The sequence below is a fragment of the Rhipicephalus sanguineus genome, chromosome 3, assembly GCF_013339695.2.
Source record: "Rhipicephalus sanguineus isolate Rsan-2018 chromosome 3, BIME_Rsan_1.4, whole genome shotgun sequence".
NCBI lineage: Eukaryota > Metazoa > Arthropoda > Arachnida > Ixodida > Ixodidae > Rhipicephalus > Rhipicephalus sanguineus.
Window position 1 is genome coordinate 180,754,524 of NC_051178.1, and position 15,161 is coordinate 180,769,684.

At 48.1% G+C, this 15,161-nt stretch overlaps 1 protein-coding gene across 1 annotated transcript; it reads left to right on the forward strand.

Moving 5' to 3' along the window:
* The first annotated feature begins 1,788 nt into the window (after positions 1 to 1,788).
* LOC119387775 (transcription factor Sox-21-B) lies at positions 1,789 to 4,330 on the forward strand. The gene has a single exon (XM_037655286.2). The coding sequence runs from the start codon at positions 2,031 to 2,033 to the stop codon at positions 2,895 to 2,897; it is 867 nt and encodes a 288-aa protein (XP_037511214.1). The 5' UTR covers positions 1,789 to 2,030; the 3' UTR covers positions 2,898 to 4,330.
* The last annotated feature ends 10,831 nt before the right edge of the window (positions 4,331 to 15,161 follow it).

The following is a 15,161-nucleotide window of genomic DNA, read 5'->3' on the forward strand; positions in this document are numbered from 1 at the left end:
TGTATTTCTGAATAAATATTATGCCTAAGGGCAGACTTTCGAAAAAAAAAAAAAAAAACTGCTCTGCCAAATATTACAGTCGTGCGCGCCGCGTAATGGCCACAAGCGGAGCGCGAAGTTGCCGTTTCCCCAGGCACCCTCTTTTCAAACAGAGGCCGGTTCTCACTCTCGTCGGTGGGCGGGGCGTCTGTCCGCTGTACGTCGCAGAGACATAGCACGCTTATTGGCCGATAGCCGACGTAAATCGAGAACGGCGTTCGGATCAGATGCGCTTCTTGCCGCGGGGTGCCGTCACTTGCCGGCGCCCTCCTCAGTACACGGTAGCCGCACTCGCGCAAGCGAATCACAGCGGGAGAGCGATCGCGTTTCATGACGCGCGCTGGCGTAACTTCTTTCCCCCATGCCATCCCTCCCTGTCTAGCTTCCAGTGCGCTCGTCGGCACGAGAAAAGAGAGAAAGCGCTGGGAGCGTGCGCCAAACCCCCGTAACTCCGCTGATTCTTGACGGATTCGAGAAATTTTTGCGGCAATCGATTCGGGAGGCAGTACACTCCGATACTGAGGCCATTAGATCATTACTTGGAGTGGTTCATGACCCCTTTAATACTAGCAAGCTGTTTAAAAAAGTGAGAAAAATGTATTGATTCGTGCATATATGAAATATAGCGGCGGGCTTTCAAAAGCCGGAACATCTCCATGTAGAACAAATGTGGAAGTATATATTCTCTGACTGCATGAAACCGCGTCCAGACACACAACCTAACATTTAGGCACTCGTGTTCCCACCGATCACCGCGAATGCAAAGAGACGATTCAAAAGTGATCAAGCTTCTATTCACGAAATGGGACGAACTAAACTACACGAATGACATGGCAAGACAGCTTGAACGCCTCCACAAGTTTGTGAACTGTGCATAGGAATGCCTGAACAGCAGTAGCGTAGCCAAAATTTTTTTTCGGAGTGGGGGTCAACCATATTTTATGGATGTCCGTGCGTGCATTTGTAGGTGTGCGTGTATGTATACAGATGCAAAATTGAAAAATCACGGGGGGGTGGGGGTGGGGTGGACGGTGTTGACCCCCCCCCTCCCTTGGCTACGCCAGCGCTGAAGAGATGCAAGCAAAAGACGGATGGTTTATTCCCGTTGCAGTGTTCAATCAATCAATCACTAATCATGTGTGTGTAAACTGTAAAATGCACTAGAACGTTACGGAAGAGGTGTGGTCGGATTGAACGGGCTTCGGGTGCGAAACTCATTGTACAATACAACTTAAGTGACACCGTTAAACTGCTTTTCTATAGACTACGCTCTAACTCCTTTGTTCCGTAGTTATCGAGAACTCGTGTATGTTACCTAACAAAAATTACCGCTAGTAAACGCTGTTATCGAAACAATAGCCCAAGCATGAAAGAACACCAACGCAGCAGCCTACCGCATCGGTTATTCGGCGCTTATTCTGCGATGACAGCGATGTTGCCATTCTCTCTGCCGCTAGAGCGATTCATTTAATCGCGATCACAAAAGCCGCTCAGCCACGTAGAACAACTTGGCTGCGACGATCCGAGCAGCTGTCGTGAAGTCAGACAGCGGCGCGCCTGCCGGCCGCCGCGCAGGCAACGCTGCAGCAGCAGTCTACTAACTGCGGCTTTGCGTCCGGATCGGCTTGGCTCGGCTTGCCAGCTGCTCCGCCTTCGGCCCTCGAGAGCAGCCAGTTGGAGACGCATCGCGCTCTCTCGGGGCGGCCCCGATCCCGCCCCGTTTCCCGCGGACTGCACAAAGGCACCGCCGAGCCTCCTCGCCCGCTCATTCAGACCTGTGACTGCGCGCTGCTCTCTCTTCTGGCGCACTCGAAGCGTGATCTTCATAGCGCGGCTCCAGCCGTGCTCTCCCTTCGCTCGCTGCGCAATAGCGTAAACAGAAGTAAAAGGCAAGGCGACCGACCCTATCGGCTGTTGTTACGTGGTCGCGCAGTGCGCGAAACATCGTCCCAGTAACCGCGTTGCTCTTCGTCGATCCCCTTCTCGGTGCCATGTGCGAACCAACAATGCTCCTGTCACACACTTCCGTCATCCAGAAAGGTCCCAGCGCGATGGGCCCCAGTGCACCGAGCATCGCAAGCGGGGGTTCCGGCCGCGGCAGCGCCGACCACGTCAAACGTCCCATGAACGCCTTCATGGTCTGGTCGCGGGGTCAGCGCCGCAAGATGGCCATCGAGAACCCCAAGATGCACAACTCGGAGATCTCCAAGCGCCTGGGCGCCGAGTGGAAGCAGCTCACAGAGTCCGAGAAGCGACCCTTCATCGACGAGGCCAAGCGTCTGCGGGCGTTGCACATGAAGGAGCATCCCGACTACAAGTACCGGCCGCGACGCAAGCCTAAGGCCGTCCAACCTGGCAGCCCCGGCACTGGAGCAACCACGACGCCTCCGAGCCCCGTGACAGCTGCAGCTGCGGTGGTTGCAAAGCCTTTGGCATCGATGGCCCCCGAGCGACCCTTCTTCGGCTACGAGTCTCCCTTCAGCCGCCTGGAGAGCGAGAAGGCAGCCACCGTGCGCTCGGCTTTACCGGTTGGAGCCCTTCCGCCCGTCTCCGCATCCCAGCACTGGTTAAGCTCGAGCCTGGCCAAGCTCCGGGGCGACCCTTCGCCGCTGTACTACAAGAGCGAACTGGCGTCGCCATCACCTCTGTTCACCTCGCCGTCTCCTCCCAGCTCGGCGAGTAGCTTGCTGTGTCCGCTGCCGCCTCACGGACAGAGCGGCTTCATGCCTTGCCCGTGCCCGCCCTACTACTCACCAGCGGCCTTTCACCCATCCTTCCCATGCTTCCTGCTCAAGCCTCACGAAGGATTGGGACTCACCAGGCCTCCCGCGGTCCTTGCCACGTCGCCCATGGCATGAGACACCGTAAGCGGACGACGATATGTGACTTCGTCAGCGCCAAGCCAGAAGCCAAGGTGAAAACCTTTTCTCCGGGTGAGCCGAAGATTCGCTTCTCCTCTGTGTCCTCCAGGAACATGACTTGGACTGACCGCGAGCAACGAGGAGATGCCGAAAGACTTTTACCAAAAAGTATGTGAGCAGTCCGCTGTAATTTACGCGCTGAACTCTTACTTCGCCGTTTTGTACATATTATTTTTCCTCACGACGCGATGGACGTTGCCACTCTTGTAAATACGGTACGTGTATTATAAATTATGTACACTTCCCGCCATAGACGAGGGACGAAAGGACTGCTCAGCACTGTCGGAACGCTTTCTAGTCCTGCGCGCTGCACGTGGGGATTCTCAAGAAAAGGGGCGCCACGAAGTCGCCGTCCAGACCGGCCTTCTAAGAGAAGCAAAACATGCCTCTAAAGGAAGCTACGTGAACATAGCAAAACGTGTGAGACGAATAAGGCTTTCGCAACGAAGGAAAAAAGGGCCAGGAATAATAGGCCGGCTGGCAGAAAAAAAAAAAGAATAAACACCCGCCACTCAAGCACTAAAGAAACGAACGGAGGACAAGAGCAATTGACTCTTTGTGGAAGGCAAGGAGGCCACAAAAGGCCGAGAACTCGAACGGAAGAGTGGGCCGCTATACACAACGAGGCGCCTCGGCTTTTCAAGAAATTACGGCATTCATCAGGCCACCTGTCAGCGCCGCCATTCAAGGCGCCGCGCATTTTCGCTGCTCGCCGCAGACTTGAGCGACGGGCAAGCGCTGCGCCCATGCAGAAGCGAGATAGACGAGCGCGCTTCTTTCAAACAACTGGAGTGAGGCGAGCACTAACAACAGACAGTTGGAGCTCAACTGTCCCTGCCGAACCTCGTCTTTCAAACAGTCACTTATAACGACTCGTTGAATTTCCTGGCAGAACCACTTGAAACGAAAGAAGAAAAAAACTGAAGAACGAAATAACCCTCTTGGATACAAGTTTGAGTGACCAAGCTCGAAAGGATGCCGACTACTCCAAAGTTCTCGTTTCCTCTGTGAAGCCTTCAAAAGCCCTCGGACTCCGTCCCACATCGAATTCGTCACAAACAAGAACGCTCCGAGACAAGCTTGCGTGCGACCACAAATCGTCGCGCGGACTTCCCCCGCCGGTTGCTGTGCCCAAGGCATGCTATAAGTCTCTTCGAGGAGCATCGTTCTAAGAAACGCTGCAGCGGATGCGTTTGATGCTGCAGTGCTTGGCGGCAATGTGCAACGCTATAAGAGGACAGCGCATTATCTCTGCAGTGTGTGATAAAAGAAAACAAAGTTCCTTATCCTGCAAAGCACGCGTGCAATAATGGACAATAAAACTGGGGAAGCGGCGGGCAGCTCAACCGTCGTTTTCCTTATTTTTCTTTCGCAAAGATGTATACTGTCGTTGTCTCTCTTATCGCTCTTTTACCCCTTTCGGCAGTGCGACCGTGCATGTAACACTGCAGTCGTCACGTTCACACAGTCTGAAAGAGCTCGCTACAGAAGCCCTCACGAACCCAGGAGCAGCACAGTTATATAACGTAGAGTCTAACGCACATCATATACTTCACCAAACACCTTATTACATGAACCAGCACCGAAAATATATGAATGCTAAGCTATAGAATCTGCCCAGAAACACACTTGCACCAAGAGTCCATGACGGCTCCTGTTGGCACCGTAGCGTATGATTGCCGTTGAGATCTGTTTGGTGCATAGAAGGCCAACATGTCTACAACTAACCTTACTTCAGCACACTTCTAAAAATGGTATTTAAAAAACAGCTTTTAAAACTAAATGTCAGGTTGAAAACGCGTGCATAATGAAGCCACGCTGGTCCCTTTGCTATTACATTCCACTATGTATAGTGCACAGTGACTATATTTCTTGAGTGTGTCTATACATGAAGACATACCATTGGGGCATATATACTGTAAGAAAAATATGAATGCCGTTGAGAGTATCGTGCAGAAAAGGCCGAGTCAGTCAGCTATAAGATGTATCGTATAATCTACGTAATCGAGCGATCGCTATGTATATAAGATAATGGCGAGCATGAATGGTTTTCTGAAATGGCTATTGAACTAGCTTTTAAAGGGCCCGTAAACAGGCTGCGACTTTTTTTTTACACCCGCCAAACAAGCTCGCTAATCCGTACAGTAGACCGCGGCGATCACGTTTTCCGAATATTACAGCACTGCGCGCCGCGCAGACCCTTCATTTCGAAAAACAATTCTCGCGCTTCTTTCCTACGCCTGACCAATCCTCCTCGTACGCTCAGTGACGTCAACTCGGCGATCGCCGAGTTGACGTAGCACTGAGCTCGTCGATTGGTCTAAACCAAGTCTCAACAAACAATTGTCAAGTTAACGTCAGTTCCTGTTCCCACCCACCGCTGCGAAACTTCGCCTTGTTTTTTGGCCCTGCGGTGGTGCGGTTTCGGCCACGCAGTTGTCGCGCGTATATTCCTCGCACTGCATAGCACCTGCACGCACTTCGCCTTCGACAGGAGGCGAAGCGTTGTTCAGTTGCCGGCTGCAAATGAGCGGGGAGAGCTCGGACGGGTCGCGCTTGCTCGCACGGCAAGCGGGGTTCTCCAGGCTTTTCTCTCGCGCCCCTTCGACGTCTCGGAAAGCAAGCACGCATTCCTGCTGCATTGTGAACTGTCACAAAGGTCTAAAAATAGTGAAGAGCCGAAAACTGCCCGTCAAGTTACGGAGCACGTGCGACAATATAAACAACACACAACCAGGAGCCGCAGCAAGCGGAAGTGCATTGCGACTGATCGAGCTCGCCCATGACGTCAATTGTTGACGTCGTGTCACGTTGCCGAAGTGGGCGGAGTCACGACGACGGGCTACGCCTTTTCCTCCATGTGGCGGAGAAGGGTGGTGAGGCCGCGCGAAAATTTGAAACCAGCTGAAACGGATGTTCTAACCCCTGTAACTTCCTTATTATAGCACGTACTCGCAAAATTCTTGCGGCAGCATGTTCACATAGCAAAAGTGCGCATATTTCTTTTCATTACAATTTTTGGACATCGGGGTTGTTTACTGGCCCTTTAACAAACCTATACATCATCTCATCGCGACAGTGCCTGCGCGAGCCTCGCGTGAGCTAAACAAGACGACTATCGTAAAAGTAAGAAAAGTCGTTCTTAATGTTCTCTGCTCATTCTATAGAGCGATATATAAATGCATTAATCTTTCAATAGGTACGCACAGGGCAGAACAAAGAGGCCAAGAGTTATTTAAGTCTCATAAAGGTAAGTTCAGGAGAATAACTTCTGAGAAATCAAGGTGAGCATAGTGAATAGCGATTTTATTGCCGAGACGTTTAATCCATCCATTCATTATAGCATGAATGGGGGCTGCAGCAACCTTGTTGAGAATTTGGACGGACCCATTGCAGCAGTCCTTTTTTGTTTCTTTTTTGTTTCTTTTTTTTTTTGCTAGACAGCATTTCCATTCTCTATATATTTCTTGGAATATAACCACATCTACAGGCACACGTCCATACGTATAATTTATATGCGCACAAAGGCATATACGCTTCAGGACGGCGAGTGCGACTGGCAACGATTAAAGGCGCGAGAAATGTTTTTTTTGAGATTTAATAAAATACGAATAGAATGGTATACCAGAAACAAATCCAATCGATTACTGAATACTTTTACTGTAGTTTTCGAATACTCAACATATATTTTGGTTATTAAAAAGTCATGTTCGCGGACCAGATATTCCTGGTTTTAACAGTTGAAGCATCGGGAACGAAAAACTCTCTTCGGATACAAAAGTGGCTATAGCCACTATTGTATGCGAATAATGAGTTGTAATTTACGCTATTGTATATTACGAACGGCGGATATATAGCCATTTGTAAAACGGTTATTCTACGTAAAACGATATTCGATTCGAGGATCGAATTCTATAGGACAACAATCGGTTCGATATTCGCAATTCTCGAATACTCGCACACTACTGTAGCTATACGACAATGTTTGGAAAACTCGCCGCAACCCTTTGAAGGATGATTAACAAAGAGAAACAATCGGTTAGGTTTCATCAGTTAATGACGTTTTTACACAAGGAAAATGAGTATACTCTCTACGCCTGAAAAGCTAGGTTAAGGTGGGGAAAAAAAAATAACGTTGACTGGTGGCAACATTGTCACCACTAACGCACCGCGATGATCGTTTTGAAACATTTGTGCGTATCACTATGTATCACTGGTCCGATGACGACTTTCAGCTCGTACGAAGCCGCAAGGCGAAGCGAAGAAACACCGGATCCCCCTTTTCTTCAGGCAAGTCAACTCTGAAATCTACTCGGAAGACCGCAGTCAGTACGATTATTTTCGTACCAGAACTCGCTACCGACAACCTGAGACAACTCAACAGACAGTCGGTCTCGGTGCTTCTCGAAGCGGCGGTGCCAAATCAAGTAATGGACGTGAGAGTCAACTCACGAAAAAATGTTCTGGCTGTCGACGTTGCACATGAGACTGCACTGAGCCCATTGAGTAAAATAACGGAACTTGATGGCATAAAAGTTCGCTCCTACATCCCACTGGGCAGTGGTACCACTACTGGTGTCATCTACGATGTGGACGTCTCTCTTTCCAGCACAGACTTGCCAAGTCTGGTGAAACCAGCAGTAGATGGCATCCCTATACTACATATGTCGCGCATGGGCTCATCTCGCTGTTTAAAACTGACATTCAAGGGTGAATCTCTGCCCTCGCATGTCAAGGTAGGCCACTTTCGGCATCCTGTACGACCGTTCATTCCAAGGCCACTGCAATGCCACAAATGTATGAGGTTTGGACACGTAAGCGCCGTGTGTCAGAGCACGATAATTTGCTCGCGCTGCGCCGAACCACACGCTGCAGACTCCTGCAATGCCACGGTCCTCAAGTGCCGCAATTGCCTCGGGTCCCATGACGCTTCGTCAAATGAGTGCCCCAAGAAACAGAAGGAAAACGAGATCCTAAAGCAGATGGTGCGAGACCGTTCGTCTCGTCGGGAAGCTGTTGCTGTCGTCAGAAAGCGACGCTCCCGACGCCGTAGAGGTTCAAGGAACTCTGTGAATCGCAGTTCACAGGTGACACCTCCTACTCTGCTTCCTAGACCAGACACGTCCGAGTCGATTTCTCAGGACAAGACCCGCACAAGAACACATGGACTCTGAAGCATGGCCGGCATTACCAAAGCTGCAGCCAGAGCCACAGCCAGAACCACAGCAACAGCCAAAGCCACAGCACAATCCACAGCGACTCCAATGGTCGCAGCAGACATTGACCGAGTCAACGACAGCGCTGGTTCGCGACGACATGCCCGAGAAAGACCAGGACATTGTTGCGATGCTTCGCTCTCTTCTGGACACCATACTCATGCTTTTGAACAAGCTAAACACTCCGACAGCCCGAACTGCCCTGCAACTGCTGGAGATTGTCGATCCAGTGTTTTCAGCGCTTCAGTAATCACCACAGCTCGCCCATGGCCCTTTCAAATGCTGCGATTCCCCAATGGAATGTCAGAGCGCTGATGTCACGTAGGTCAGAGAAGCTCCAGCCTCAGTGACTGATTGTACTCCTTTGCACGTGCAGTGCCCTCCTCCTCTCTCTCTCTCTCTTTCCTCTTTCTAGTCCCCATTCCCTTATCCCCAGCGCAGGGTAGCAAACCGGACTTTCGTCTGGTTAACCTCCCTGCCTTTCCTCTTCTCGCTTTCTCTCTCTCTCTCTTGTGCGTATCACATTATTTTAAAAATAAGCAATCGCACTCAAAAAGAAGAGTGAACTTAACGTATATATAAAGAAAACTTTTAGAACGCTTTGTGTGCCTAAACGACACAAATACGAGAAAGTTATGTAGACTCAGACTGACGAAACTCTGCAATCCGCGACGTCACACGATTTCAACGGCAGTCAAGTTGTAAAAAAAAAAAAAGTCTGAATTTTGAAAAGAACTGGAAGTAATCGTTGCTTTTTTTCTTCAGTAATAATCGTTTTTCGAGCGTACTGATTATGCTAAAGTTATGAAACACGCATGTTTTACCAGTATAATAAGCTGATCGAAAATTATAGTGTCATGTCCATTTAAGGCCACTTGTGGGCCTGTACAAAAGCGATCGTTTTGTACGTGATGTGCAGGCCGAAAAGGGCGAGAAGATGGACTTGAAAAGGGCTGTTCACAATGCCAGGAGGTCAGCGTAGTGGGTTACATGCTATATCGTAAGGCATTTTTGGTGATAGCCATGAAGACTAATATATGCCCATATAACAACAGGACGTTTTAGGGACAAATTGTAATTGGAATCGCATATCCTTTTCACGGAGCTATATAGATGTATAAACTTCGCTTTAATAAAAATCTGACGTATTTAGAAGAATACGGGGAAACATAGCGAAATCAATTACTTCGCACTCTGACGACAATTCTGCGACGAATACGAGTCGCGCAACTGAAAGCTCGAAAATTCGTATCGAACGTACATGTTCGGACATACGTGAAGCGATCAATTTAAACGCTGCAAACAAATGAATGCGGAGCAGGCATTTTTGTTTATTTTCATTATGTGCGGCATGTAACGCACTGCTCATGCTTCGAACACTTAAGTGTCACGCTATCTTACTTTTACGCCTGCCACTCTTCGCAGGATATATGATGAAAATGCAAGTAACGATACTGTTCTGATTAGCGATATCACGAGGACCAAGTTAATCTATGATTTTTATTGTTCCTCGGTAGCTGTATAACACAGCTTCGAAAGGTACTCTAAATGGCGTTGCGCTTCCAACGAGGGCGTATGCTCATCGTAATAATAATTGCTGGGCGTTTACGTCCCAAAACCACGATATGATTATGAGAGGCGCCGCAGTGGAGGGCTCCGCAGATTTCCACCACCTTGTTCATTGACGTGCACCTGAATATAAGTACACGGGCGTCTAGCATTTCACGTCCATCGAAACGCGGCCTCCGCAGCCGGGTATAGATCCCGCGACCTTCGAGTCAGCAGCCGAGCACCATGACCACTATAGACCACCGCGGCGGGTGAGGGCGCAGGTTCCTTTCCCGGCCATACGGCGGCCGCATTGCGATGGGGATGAAATGCAGGGGTATTATTTTAATAAAATAAAAATAATAAATTCCCACCTGTGCAATTACGGTTAACAAACCCAACGTGGTCAAACTAATCCGGAGTCACCCACTAAGGTGTGCCTCGTAATCGTATCGAATCGTTGGTTGTGGAACGTAAATTCCATGATTATTTTCTTTTTATGACTTCAATGCAAATTTCTGGCGTTGTCAGGGAAGTTTAGATAACGCTTCGTAATGACGACTGTGCAACCTTCACTTGTATGCATGTTATGCAAACGGCGGACGTCGAACAGTCCGAGAGCAAATGCCACTGCCGCAGTGATAAGAGAGATGTCGTCAGGGCTGGCGCCGTAAAAGGCTGGGCGCCTCTCATTCATAGGCGCGCGCGGCGGCGACAGATGAGGCAGTATGTGACTCACAAGATAGCATTCGTCTCTGTAGCCATGCGGAGAGAAAAAAAAATGAGAGAGAGAGAGAAAGGTTGACATCGCCGTGAAAGGCATTTCCGGCGGTAATATTCGCCGCTTATTTCAAGCCCCATCAGTCCAGCTCAGTTCCGAGGATAAAAGACAGAAAGGTGCAGAAAACGCGGCGCGCCGTTATCACCCGATGAAAGGAAGCGCCAGTTTGCCGTCTCATCGATTGCAACAACACTCTTCTTCGCCGCTCCTCTTGCAATCTTGGCGCTCAGACGGAGCTAGAGTATGTTACATGTATTTCGTTGATACGGCGGCTCAGTATATACGCTGCATAGTCGGGGTCAGCAGAAATTCTTTCTTTTCTTTTTGTTTTTTCATAACGGTAGAGCGTATCTTAGTCAGCAAGAACAAGGCTTGCCAAAGGGAGTGGTTGTGAAGTCACCGGTGATGAAGCCTTCGCGCGTATAGGAAGACAGATATCAAGAGTGAGTGAGCAATAAATAAAGGCTTGTCTATCGTATACAGCAATCGCCACAGAAGTGATAAGTGTTCGTGCGCGTGATTGTGTGCGTATGCGTGTGTGTGTAATTAGTGCGAAGGTGTGAGACAGCTTGCACACTTGTACAAACATGTACAAGTGTGCAAGCTGTCTCACACCATCGTGGGCTTACAAACATGAATGACAAGGCAGGGTATTTAACCGAAAGAGTAACTTCACGTTTGCTACCCTACAATAGGGGAACGGAAAAAGGAATGCACATTTTGGTGCAGAAGACAAACACACAATCAATATAATCTAAAAAGTATACCTCACGGGATCATCGTGTGGTATTTAGACCGAAGAAATTGATGTCGATACCTTAAGGGAATCCTTTACAATGACCTATGTTTAGCCTCAGAAATATCGTTCGTTTAAGAAACACACCCCTAGTGATCAGAATGCAGCTGCTTACGCAAGCACTTCTGGCAGCGCGTCTTAGTGCCAGCTCCCGTGAAATGTGCGCCGACGGCATCGGACGCACGTAAAAGCCATTCTTGAACGCACTTTCGTGGCCGTATAGAAAAACGCAGCGTGTGCGCCAGTGCAGGGCCACCACATACGCGCATGCATGGCTGCTACCTCCCTCGATCGTGTGCGACAACAATCGCGACTCCTTGTCGCGGCCGCGTAAAAGAAATAATAAAGGTGGACTGCATGAGCGGGCGGCAAGCCCCGAGAAATGAAGCGCACGGGTCAGAGTCCCGGCAGTTGGCCTCTCTACCCTCAATCCCGCCCTTCAAACGCCCCTCTGCACTCTCGCACAGGTCAACTTGGGAGCCCCGGCAAGCGATGCCTTGTGCACAGTACACAAAAGACTACGGCGCGTACAGACAAAGGAGACGGGGGGATCGCTGCGAAACGTCCCAGCGGGGAAGGCGGGAGGATTGGGGGGGGGGGGGGGGGGTCGGCACTCCATTGTCTCTGTCGAAGCGTCGCCAGAGCTACACCCCCTCCCCACCCCCTATCCGGCGTGCCCTAATGGCAGTCATTGCGGTTAACCAGATGCCACACATCTGGCTCCCGGTCGCTTTCTTTCGTCGCGTCCGTAATCGCCCTCCGGACCGCGTTCCACGGCAGGCCGACTCCTCGGATGACTCCTCGGGTTCTTTCTCTTCTCTCTTAGTTTTAAGGCTCCCTACGGTTGACTTGGTCTCCTATATACTTCTTATTTTTATATATCTATATACCTTCGCTAGTGGATGTTATTCGCTTTTCTTTTCAACCCCGTTATTGAAGTTGAGGGGGTCGACACTTGGACAACGCGGATTGAAGGGGCGGACCTTTCGCTGCTGCGGCTACTGTTCTGAGACGGACTCCTATTAAGCGCGCGTTGCGCACACTTCACTGTCTCTCGCATGGGCCAAGATGGCAGGTTTTCCGCACGTCAATGCTGCTGGATATTAACCGAAATACGTTTATTCTTTTACGCATTCATATAGCCATGGCATCTGTATGCATCCGAAGAGAAAGAAAGAAAGACAGAAAGAAAGAAAGACGGAGGTTGACGATCGTTCGCCTTTAAGGAATTTGCGGTTGTATCTGTTTCGAAGACGACGATGCTGTAGAGACGCTATTGTTTTCTCTTGTTTCTGGCCTGCGAAACATCTCGAACGTCTGTACGGAGCCCCCCGCTCTGTGTGCGCATGAAATGGGGATGAACGACCTTTTTTTTTTTTTTTCGAGACTTCAGCTGTTGACGCTATTCAGCAGATCGTATACTCTTGCTTTTAAGTACAAAAAGGCGGCTTTCTCTTCGCGGCGAGATCTAATGTGCACTTGACTGATCGCGTGCCTCTCGTCCTTCCGCCTGTGCGTCAATGATTTCTTGTTCGTGTAGGAATTCCGTTGGCTAGCCGCTGCGCTATAATTTCGCTGGCAGCAGTTGCCAGTGAAACTGCCACAGCTTGTGTATTACAAGCTGTGGCAGTTTGTAATACACAAGATGATAAGAATTTTTGTTGCTATAAGTTCGCGTGCTGCTTCGCGCTAAGGCGAATGTCAAACATGATAACCTAGCCAGGTGTTAAGGTCAGTTAAGAGCGGAATGGTAGGAGGGCTGGGTGGGGGAGAGGGGGGGGGGAGGGGGGAAGCTAGTGGGACAGATGAGTTGCAAGCTGATTATTCAGAGAATAAAAAAGAAATGTGACACGCGAAAAAGCGGGGAGGTAGGCACTGGAAGCTTTGCTTGGTGTCGTCAGTGGCGAATGAAAAAAAAAATTAAAATTAACATAACTAAAATACAGGACATGACATTTACAAGAACACATAACCCAAATCTGAGCTCTACGTAGACTTCAGGGGTATCTCTGTACATAGCTCTGTGCAAAGAAGATTTGCATTCGGATATCTCGGAGTTCGCTCATTACCAAATTTAATCTTAAACGAGCGCATTAATAACATGACCAGTAAGGCATCCGAAATACTTATCCCCGTTAAAAAAAACCTTTATAGTCGACCCTTCTTGTAAACAGACTACGCGTGTTCGATATAAAGTAGAATACACCTCCATTATTTGGAACCCGCATTAAACGTATCCGTAGCCCATTAGCTCGAAGCATCACATAATAAAGCAGCAACGATTATCACAGACAAATGCTAACGCTGTTGTAGCGTCATAAAAATGGACGAAATCACTCTCACTTCGTTTCTTTTAAAATCGCAGACTAACGACACTGATATCGTACTTTCATACGCGTGGAACACGAGGCATAGTCACAGCTGGAGGAACGGCCTTCGAAGAGTTCGTCGTTAACACTTTTACGGCACCAACTAGAAAGCACGGGTTTAGTGTGCACACGTTCCTTGAAATACTATCAGCTGCGATTTGTGACACCAAAAGCAATATATCAGTGATATGGACTATACTAAGAAGCACTGTATATATTGTCACGGGGCAGGTACTATATATACATTCATCGTGATGGTTTTGTTCAAGAGTTTTGAGGCTTTTTTTAATGTGCGTGTGAGAAAGAAAAATACTGAGAATTCTAACGGCGTATATATACGCCGTTATATATATATATATATATATATATATATATATATATATATATATATAAACGCCTACATACTACTCTGTAAAGAAAAGAGAATTGACGACCCTTCGAGGGCATTTCGGTCCTCAATTCAGTAAATTTTCAGTAAAGGAAAAGGTCAAAAAGAAAATATATGGCCTTTGTATGATACAAGCGAGATAATAGATGTAACTGCTGTGATGTAGGCCAGTTTAGAGCTAATCAGTCAAGCTAATGTCTGCGAGAGACATCAAAAGAAATTTTAAAGCTTGACCCCGTTTTGAAGGAGACGACATAAGACCAGGTATTTTTTCCGAGATCTTGCAATATATACTTGGGAAGTTGAGCACTTTTTACTGTAGAGACACGTTCTTTCTTCTCTGTATTCCTGACATTATAACAAAATGTGTTTTACTGTTTACAACGCACCGCAGTTACCACAGTGCGGGTTAGTGGTGCAAACCAAGGTGGTGCATGTAGCTATTGGTGAAAGGCGTTGAGGCGAAGTCGATGATAGATTGTCTCAAGCGGAAGAGGAAGGTGATGCGAAAGCATTGACTTTATGTCAAGAAAGGTAACAAAGTGATCTTGATGTGGAAGACTCCATAATCGATTCCTTTTTACGTGGTGTGTCATTGCTGATGTGTCTGATTTAGTAGAAGATATTCGCCTAGTTTTCTTTAAATATAAACTTCTATGAACAGCGAGATGCGCTTTTTTACTTTCATATATAATGTTGTATCACGGAATTTGCTGGAACACGATAGTATGACCAGAAACCGTGACCATGTGGTCGATGTAACCAATGTCTCGGGTCACTGGATGTAGGTTACGAGCCATATTCATGCATGTGTGCTGTATGGCTGCTTTTGAATCTGTGAGGGTGACCCACAGTCCAGGTGGAGGCAGCTGAATGTGTGATTACTCCGTGTTCAGCACTTACATCATTAAGCATTTTTTCTGCCGCACATCATTATACCCTGATGTACCTTACTGTAATTTTCGTTTTTATGTTTACTTGTGCGACCGTGCTTGTGTGTCTCGCAGTGTAGTGTACAAATAAATAAATAAATAAATAAATAAATAAATAAATAAATAAATAAATAAATAAATAAATAAATAAATAAATAACTTAAAGAGAGA

Bases quoted from the DNA above. Each gene is read 5' to 3' on its own strand.
- LOC119387775 (XM_037655286.2), top strand. From the start codon at position 2,031: ATGTGCGAACCAACAATGCTCCTGTCACACACTTCCGTCATCCAGAAA.